Source organism: Schistocerca gregaria, chromosome 3, assembly GCF_023897955.1.
Source record: "Schistocerca gregaria isolate iqSchGreg1 chromosome 3, iqSchGreg1.2, whole genome shotgun sequence".
NCBI classification, from domain to species: Eukaryota; Metazoa; Arthropoda; class Insecta; order Orthoptera; family Acrididae; genus Schistocerca; species Schistocerca gregaria.
In genome coordinates, this window is record NC_064922.1 from 520,747,734 (window position 1) to 520,757,855 (window position 10,122).

A 10,122-nucleotide genomic window follows, 5' to 3' on the forward strand; every position below is an offset into this window, starting at 1 on the left:
CTTTCCGGAGGTGGGAAACCAGGAGATTGGATAGTTTTTTGAGGTGGAGGGTGGCATGCTGTTCTAATTTGCGGTTGGCCTGTAGGAGGATGCTCTGAACAGCTGGTGTGGATGTGGGAGAGGAAAGATTGAGGACTTTCATTAAGGATAGGAGTTGACGGGTGTGTTCATTGGCTGAGTTGATATGTAGGTGAAGGATTAGGTGGGTGAGGGCAATGGATTGTTCAGTTTTGAACTGGTACAGGGACTGATGGAAAGAAGGGTTGCAGCCAGAGATAGGAACTTTAAGTGTGAGGATTTTGGGGATAATGCCAAATGACAGACAAGCCTGAGAAAATAAAATGTGGGAGTGTAAGCTGGCTAGGGCAAACACATGTTTGCGGAGGGAATGTAAATAAAACTTAATGGGGTCATTGTGGGGGTGTTGTGAGGGTGACATGGTATTAGAAGGTGGAAAGTGTAACATGAGGCTGAAACGAAAGTAAAAATATATGGGGAGAGATAAAGGTGAACTAGAAAGCAACTGGAGATTTGGTGTGAAAAAAGGTGAAAAAGTGTTGGTTAAAGCTGGGCTATGTTGATCCTGTGGTGAATTTGGGTTGGTAGACAATGTTTTGCATAAAGGTTAGGTGGTTGTGTTGCCACCAAAACACATTAAAGGGTGGAGAAATTCGGGAAAATTTCGAAAAAACTACGTGTAAATGTATTAAAAGGAGTGGTTTTGTGGTGGCAGATTATGAAAATGAGGATAACAATTGTCTGATGAAGAAATAATGACGTTAAAACCTGTGGGAAGCGGCTAAAAGTGATCAGTGATGTGGGGAAAAACGGAAATGGAAATAAAGCGAAAGTTATTAGAACTAGTCGAAATGGTTGTTTAATAGGTGAAAGGAACTGTTTGTGAACTAGAAACAGTGGATTTTATAGCAGCGGTAATGTTGAAAGTGGGAAAAAAAAAGTATTTTTCGATTATGGTTTGGAAGTGGGTTACGTATTATTGAGTATATATAGGCGGGATAAAATTGTATAGTAGATCACGTTAAAAAGGAGAAGGTGAATACAAAGTGAAACTACTGGTAAAAACTGAAAGAGAAAATAAGACGACAGAAAAGATTTTGAAATGCAACAGTGACAATAACAAACGTAATTGTTGGGTTCAAATTATTGATATGAATATAATAGAGGGAAACATTCCACATGGGAAAAATATACCTAAAAACAAAGATGATGTGACTTACCCAACAAGTCAGCTGTTGTGGAGCATGCTTTCCAGCCAGGGAACCACAGTATTAGTTTCGAGGAGACGCAAGTACTAGTGGCCACAAGCGGATACTTCGAAAGGCTCTACAGGGAGGCAATCGAAATCGCTAAACACCCAAATAATTTCAATCGAAAGGAGGAGAGTGTGAAATTAAACGGTATATGGATGCCGTTGTTCAAGATGATGTGCACCACCCGTCCACTACTGGGTGATGGCAACGGCGACGGACAGCAGCCGATTGCACTGACATTGTCAAAGCACATGACGTCACACCATGGCGCGGGAGCGTGCGGACATGGAATTTAGTGGCAGTCAGTAGCGAGCCAGTGGATCGGTTGGACCTTCCATCGACCTACGGATCCCCTTGAAGATGTCTCCCGCAGTCGGAGATGAAACGTTGGGAATTGAGACAAAATTCATCAACCGACCACGGCATAACAGCCCGGATAATTATAATGGACATGATATTTCCAGCCGTGAAAGTCTACATTTTAGTATGGAACTGCAGAGTCATTTGGAAGCTGTCGGAATGCCTTTTGCAAATGAGCACGCCTGCTGTTTGGGGAGTTGTTAAGTTTACTCCTTAAGTTATAAACTTGATACAATTTTATAAGAGAATTTAAAATCACTCCCTGTTTGGGTAACCTTGCATATACACTTTAGCTAAACTTCTATCCCTGTGATCCAGTTAGAATTATCGAAACCTATGAAGTATTTGTTATATTGAAAATTTTGACACATCTTTCACGATCTGTACTATTCTTCCCTCGTACCTACACAGTAGCAGAATGACTTTTGTCATTGTACCACAGTTGTCTTTATTTGTTTGTTGCTGCATGATAATGAAAAGCACTCACCTTCAGTACTTTTGCACAGATCCAAAAGTGTGGCTATGAAATTGTCAATTCACAGAAAAGTCTTCAGAGATAAGACCAAGTACAGACCCAGAAAATGTGGAGGTGCCCACACTTTTAGTATAATTGCGATTGACAGTAGTAAAGAACTAAGTTCACAGTTCGTATAGCTATTTTCTCCTTTATTGCTGAAGGTAATCGAGCATCTCGGGCCTAGATATTCAAACCTGCGCAGTCCATTTCAACGTGCACAGTTCATCTCATTTATATCTATCATCTGTCAAGAGAATTTAAAGGCAGATATCCTCTTAAATAATACTAATTTTCATTTGATTGCTGATTAGTGAAAACCATTAAGAATATCAGTGAAATATGATCCTTTTGCTCAAAACTACTTACACTAAAAATAGGCCTCTTATGCATAGCGTTTAACCACAGCGGCTACAATCTTTCAGGGGAGATAAAGTATGCCTGGATGATAGAAAGTCACCTAGCAGTGCATGGTCACAGTAGTGATGACAAAGAGAAAGGAGAAAGGACATGAGCATGGTGAGAAAAACATATGTATTGTGATTGGTACAGCTAAAATGCTAGGATAGCTTTGGCTGATGTACATGGTAGATGGCAATACGTACACCACATCCGGTGGGTGCAGCATGTGCAAAGTCATTGTGGGTGCACTTATGCCATGACAGAGTGGAAGTGGTATGGCACATTGCATGAATGCAGACCGTGGTGATATGCATCTGGCATACGGAGCCACTGATTGCAGTGGACGAGGCACACAGCAGTTGAATTATCAATGTTACCCTGTGAGGAAAACTCCCTCCCACACATTCTTCGAATGCTTGCAGGGTAGGTTGTCCACAAGGGGTTATTCAGTGAGGTGAGACAACAATGTGAGCAAACAGCAACAGCTTTAGCCAATGAGGAGATTGTGCTGGTACAAAACTATGCCAGTGCCAGTATGTGGGCTATCGCATGTCGTGTTGGAGGATCCTGCATGACAACTCTATGCAGCTATATCACACCCAGTGTTGTGCAGTTACTGGACAGGACGATTTTACTCCATTAGGTGCATAGTGGTACTTACAGGTGCTCACAACAGTTCCCTGTTTGCCAGCCACAATTTTGTTCACCGATGAGGCGACCTTCATGTGGGAGGGAATGTTTGACCCACATAACACTCATTTATGGTCAGAGGAGGACCCATATACAAGAAGAACCCAAACAGCCCAGAGACAGTTTTCAGTTAATGTATTTGCTGGCATTGTCTGATGTCACCATGTCAGGCGATACTTGTCTCAACATTTGGAAGGTGCAACCTGTTGTATCGAGCAAAAGTCCACTTGTTGGTCCAACTGTGGCTTTTTTATTTGCTCTGGGAAGAGACTGAGTGGGTACTATAAATATAAAATATTAATCACTTTATTACAACTAAGATAAGAAGAATTACTTAACTATGTACAATCCATTTCCACAGGAATGTCATGAGTATTCACAACTGTCTCTGAACATTAACTTTTCACTTGATTCAAACAAATCACAACTGTCTCACTCAGAGTACATTTAAGAATAACTTTCACTTACTGCTGTGCCTAAGACATTGATTACACTGCCGGCCTTCTAGAAGATGATACTGTCGATCCAGACTGGTCTGAGCAGTCTTGTGCTCAGCCATAAGTGGAAGATCTGATGCAGCGGTTTAGTGAAACATTTCTGGGCATGGCTATGCCAGTGTCATTAGTTTGTTGATGCAGCTTGCAATGACTAATCTTTTGTTGTAGTGGCATTCTGATGTACTAATCTGGCATTGGCAGTTCACTCTTTGGGTGACATCACACAATGTAGCTCATATTTCTTCAGCAAATATTGCTGCAGCTATTGGACAGTATATGTGTGTATACGAGATACAATGAGTCATGCCTCAAGGTTTCGGCATGATGTGCAACACCACCTGACTGCAACATGTCAAAATTGGATTGGCCAGCAAGACTGCCAGATCTCATTTGCTTTGACTACTACCTCTGGGGATACATCAAGATACTCGTGAATGAATCCCCCATTAACAGTGCTGAGGAACTTGTTGCGCAAATCATTGCAGCTGCTAGGGAAGTCCAGGATACATATGGTATTTTCCAGATCTTCTATGCGCTGGAGATGTTTGGCCTGCATCACAGTTGAGGGCAGTAATTTCGAACACCTTCTGTGATAATGATCTTCATCTGTTTTTGTTCTTATTTTGTGGTTTCTCCTGGTTAATAAACATGTTTTCTCTCTCTGTTCTATGTCTTCCCTTTGTTGTGTTTTGTGTCATCACTACTATGCCAGAAAAGCGTTTCTGGCCATGCATTGCTATGTGATCTTCTTTCTTGTAGATGTACTCTCTCACTTCTGAAAATTTGTAACACAGTGCTGAAACACCCTGTATAATAGAACAATATATGGTAACAAATATTTTATTTTCCTTGAGCCCAGTCCATGTAAGTCTGTATACACTGGTAAATGGTGCCCAATTTTAACTTACAATAACTGGAAAAGTAACATTAGTTCAACTTAGCCCTTTTAAGAGCTCATTCATTGGTTGCTACACTGAAAACAGAAATCTGCACTAACACAAGTGACTCTGCAAAATGAGGGTGTATTCTGTTCTGCTTCAGTGTTATTTCTTAAGTATTACATATCAATATATTAATCTTCAGTGTAAGACATTTTGCTCTATAGAAGTTTAAGAAATGTGCATAATTTTTATTGCAAGAAATATAAGTATGGAAATATAATGAAAAAATGCCATTTTACTTCTACATATCCCTTTAATGGAAACCTTTTTTAATTTTGTATATTTCCAGATAAACTCTTATTTTATGTTTTTCAGATGAATGCAAGTGGTGTGATAGAACAAACGGCAGACTCCCTGCCTGGCCGTGTTGTACCTACTTCAGTTCCTACATCTGTACCTGTGACAGGATGTCTTCCACGAGTTGATACAGCACCTGCACAGTACACATTACTGAGTGAATCGAGGTCCGTGACACCTTCACCTCCACCCCAGCCTTGCTCCATGGCCACTGCTTCTCCTCTTAGCTCATCACCAGGAAGCAGGCCAAAAGTTCTTGGTGTGCCATCTTTGCTTGTTGTACGTAGAGCAACCACTCCAACACCATCACCCTGTGAACTGAAGCCTATATTTGAAGCAGAAAGTCCTGATGAACTAGCACTCGTGGATGCTGCATACAGTTATGGTTGCCGTTTGGTGAAGAGATCTCCCCAGGTTGCAACTGTTTCTATGCCAGGTGGGGCTTAATGATAAACTCTCTCTTATAATTCAAACTGCAGATTCGGGATTGATTGTGCCATTCAGGTTGAGGATAAATTCTAGTAGTTATACAGAGGCAGACAGTTCCAGCTTACATTGTTCTAAATTTGAATATGAAAAATAAATAGCATAACATATGAAAAAATTAGCAGTAACTGTGACAAAGCAGTGTTAAATAAAAATCACATCTTTTTTTTACATATTATAACTCACTTCCCCCTCCCCCCCCCCCCCTCCTCTTTTCTGAACAGTTTTTCCCTTGCCTGCACCACTTACTCATGGGTTACTTAGCACATTATGTACCACTAACCTGTTATTTCTTCTGATTTTTGTGAGTTTGTTTATAATTATTTACTTGTGCAGTCTATTCTGTTTATTTCTTCTCTATTTTGTAGTTTTTGTGCATTATGTTTTTGGTATCTTTATTGAAAATCATAGTTCAGATGCTTCCAATATCTTCTTAAAAGTTCTTGAGGTATAGATTTAACTTTTTTGTAATGCTTTAGACATAAACCTTCAGAAACATCATCTTCAAAGTCTGTATTAGATATTGGGTCCTTTCTTGAAGAAAGCTTTCTTTTGATTAATCACACAGCTTAAGATGTCTTGCTTTCTTTGACTATCTTGTGTATTGTTGTGCGTGACAAGTGTCTCTGGTCACTGAGGCTGCACTGCAGATTGCAACTTCGTTTGATGGGAGAAACTATCTGGTGTTGGTAATCGTAGTAAGGAGGAGGCTGGGGTGGGGAGGGCGAGGGGTAGCAGAGAAGGGGTTCTACTTGTGGGAGTATCAAAGATGTGGTGGGAACGAGGTAGGGCTGCTAGTTGACAAGTTGTTGGAATACAAGGCTGTGTAGTGTTGGAGAGGGAGCAAGTAAGGGGATACACAGATACACAGGTGAAGGACAAGGACTAGCAAAGGTGGAGGCCAGTGGGGGGGGGGGGGGGGTTACAGGAATGAAGGATATTATTGCAGGGGGAGTTCCCATCTGCACAGTTCACAAAAGCTGCTCTTGGTAGAAAGGGTTCAGATGGTACAGGCTGTAAAGCAGTCATTTGTGAATCCTGTTGTGTTAGGCAGCATGTTCAGCAACATGGTGGTTCAGCTATCCTCTGACTGCAGTGTGTCGGTGATGATTCATAGGGACAGATGGCTTGTTAGGTACATCCACTTAGGAAGCAACAAAGTGGTTGCAGTTTAGTTTGTTCCTCAATTGACTGCTTTCACAGATAGCCCTGACTGAGCTGGACTGGACTGGAGTAGATGGCAGTGGAAGGATGTATGAAACATGCCTTGCATCTAGGACTGTTAAAGAGAGATGAGACATGAGGCAAGAGATTGAGAGCAGGGATAGGGTAAGGATGGTCGAAGAGTACTGCATAGGTTCAGAGAGTGGAGGAATACCACTGTGGGAAGAGTGGAAAGGATAGTGGGTAGGATATTCTGAATTTGAGCATGACAATAGGTAGTTAAAACCAAGTCAGAGAAGGTGGTTCAGTTGCTCCAGTCCTGAGTGTTCAGTCATGAGGGGAGTGCTTCTTTTGTGGCCAGATGGTGGGTATGTGTGAGGTGGTACATGAGTGGAAAGACAAGGCATGTTAGATTTGTTTCTGTATAAGGTTGTGAGGGTGATTCCGATACGTGAATGTCTCCCGCCTCCTGGTATATTTTGAAAGGAACTGCTTGTCACTACAGATGTGATGGCTGCATGCAATGGACTTCTTGGTTTGGAATTGGGGCAGCTGTTGAAATGGGAGTGTTACTGGTGGCTGGTAGATTTGATGCAGATGGAGGTAGTGATGTAGTCATCCTTGAGGTGGAGTGCATAGTCAAGGAAGATAGTTTGCTGGGTTGAGAAGGAATGGGGGAGGTGTTAAGGTTCTGTAGGAATATGGATGTCGTTAATGAATCAGAACTAGGTGAGGGATTTAGGATTCTGGGTGGTTAGGAAGGATTTCTCTAGAAGAGCCATGAGTAAGATGGTGTAGGATGCTGGCATGCGGGTACCCATTCCCTAAACACAGATTTATTTGTAGGTAATTTCTTCAAAGGATGTGGAATTGTGGGTAAGGGTATAATTGTAGATGGTGACCAGGAAGGAGATTCTATGTTTGGAGCCTGTCAAATGTTGGGAAAGGTAGTCCTCAGTAGTGGGAAGATTATGGGCATTGCTGATGTTAGGGTAGAGGGAAGTGGCATCAATTGTGACAAGTAGGGTGCAGTGTGGTAAAGTGCAGGAACTGTGAAGTCAGTGGAGGAGGTGGTTGGTGTCTTTTATCTAATAGGGCAGGTCTCTTGTAATAGGCTGAAGGTGTTAGTCCATGAGATATAAGATTCTCTTAGTGTGGGCACAGTAACTAGCCCCTATGGGACATTCTGGGTGGTTAGTTTATGGACATAGGAAGCATGTAGACAGTATGAATGTGGGGAGTAGTAAGGGTGAGGAGAGACAGACCCAGGGGAGAGGTTCCTTCCTTCTACATGCTTCCTGAGGTCCATAAATCCAACCAGCCAAGATGCCCCATTGTTGCCAATGTGACCACTAGCCTTCTTCCCCTTCCCCTTCCCTTTCTTTCCATTCCTGCCCCCCTCCCCTCTCTCCATTCTTAACATCCTAACAGCCCTAACCTAACCCCGCCATGTCTCTGCACACTACCCTGCTATCCCTCCCTGTCTTTGCCCAAGTCTCCTCCTCTCCTCCCATCACCCATGCCAGATTGCTTCTCCCATCAGAAGCAGCTTCAGTCCACAGTCTGGTCACAGTGGCCAGAGACATTGATCACGTGTGTGTGAATTGTGCTTGTGTGAATGTGTCTGTGTTTTCTACTTCAGAAGGAGGCCATTTGGGCAAAGGTTTAAATGTACAGAAAGAAATCTTTTTGTTGTGTCTGCCTGTGACTCAATGTCTCCTCTATATGGTGAGTAGCAGTCTATCATTTTCATAATACTGTTATTACTCTGTCCTGGACTTCCAGTTGTTTGATGATGTTGTTTCTTAAGGCGAGTTTACATTGAGGTCAAAACATGTTCTGCAACATTGTTTGCGACTAGTACCAGACTACCAATGTCGGCAACACAAAATTCATGTTCTGTGACACTGTAGATGTAAATCAAATGAATATTGTTTGTGGCTTGTTACCACTAATTTATGCACTTGTCACATTCTGTGGGGCAGAGAACTGCCTCTGTAATGTTCAAGATCATAGTTACAAAAATATTAAACACAAACATGACTGCCTACAAAAATTGCTGTAACAATACTACTACTACTACTACTACTACTACTACTAATAATAATAATAATAATAATAATAATAATAATAATATGATTTATTATCTGCCTTTGGAAAAAATAGTCGTCGGCAAGTTATGTGATCTGCCACCTAAAAAATAGGTGATGACAACAAAAAAATTTACTGTGCTCTCATGAGGTAGAAATTAGTGTATGGAGGAGGCAGCAATCAGCAGTAAATGTGGATGTGGCAGGGGAAGCATTACCTGCAGTTTCCACCATCTCATTAATTGGAAGTGTGAGTGAAATTGAAGCTAAAGAAGTTTTCTTTCTTGAAAATGATAATTTGGATTAATTTTAACCGGAAAATAAAAATAAACATGTGATCCATTCACTGTATGTTTTATTGTTATTACCACAATTGAATTATATTTCCATAATCATTCAACCAAAGCTTCACAAACTGCAGGAACTATTTGAAATATGGCTGGCTTTGAAATGTGGAATAAATATGTGTGGCTTTAATAGGAATCTCCTGTTGCCAAAAAATGCAGATAAAGTCTTTGCTTAACAGGAATTGCTTTTCTGAAATGTGTGTCTTTCTTTCAAACAACTGGCCCTGTAATATTCATTAGAACTTCAAAATAGGATGGCAGCATCCTAGTGATGTTACAAAAACCAGAACCCTGTTCCAAATCCAACTCACGCAGCATCTCATTCCCACCATGTCTTCTGTAGTATGTTTTTTGTCCATCAACAATGACTGTGTAATTTTCTCCACATCCCTATTTCGTCAAGTATTGTTAATGCCACACCACATATCATTAATTCTTCCCCTTCACCTGTCATAGTGTAGCTCTTGATGCTAATACACAATGTGAAATATTTACTGCCAGTTCAGCAAAGCAGACAATGCTAATACATTTGTAGAAAAGTGTGTTGCAAGTGTGGACAGGAACACAAACAATGAATAATGTTGCCAACATGTTGCAAGCAGTATTGAAAACAGAACCATCTTTTTAAACTCATTGTAAACGTGGTTCATAGGTCATATAGTGTTTTGCATCTGTAATGTTTCATTCTTTATTTTAGCATCCCTGTCACTTCTAGCTAAAACTAGACATCAAATTTGTTTTTGTTTCTATCGTAAATTACTCCTTCCTTCATATAGTATATCCATCCTGATATTCGGTGTATCTTAGAGTTGCCTTAAGGTCCTGCTTCTTTTCTTTTATATTCTTTCCCTGACCAAAGAAAAAGAAGAAAGAAATAATTTTGAAAGATATATTTGGATTTAAAAGTGAAGTGTCTCACAAGACCTGTAATCAATGAGCTTATAATTTCTTGTCAAATTATTAATTTTTGATATTTTGTCATTTAGATTTTTATTAGTGGATTAAGAGTTAAGATTGGTGTAGATATGATTACAGATATTAGATATCTAAATAATATTCCTTA

At 40.7% G+C, this 10,122-nt stretch overlaps 1 protein-coding gene across 4 annotated transcripts in view; it reads left to right on the forward strand.

The window, feature by feature from the left end:
* LOC126353875 (phospholipid-transporting ATPase VD) overlaps window positions 1-10,122 on the forward strand; it is a 357,121-nt gene that overhangs the window by 288,073 nt on the left and 58,926 nt on the right. For all 4 annotated transcript variants that reach the window (XM_050003064.1, XM_050003065.1, XM_050003062.1 and 1 more), the window contains one exon: window positions 4,991-5,408. In XM_050003064.1, the coding sequence (XP_049859021.1) occupies window positions 4,991-5,408 (418 nt within the window). The remainder of the gene's footprint in view (window positions 1-4,990; window positions 5,409-10,122) is intronic.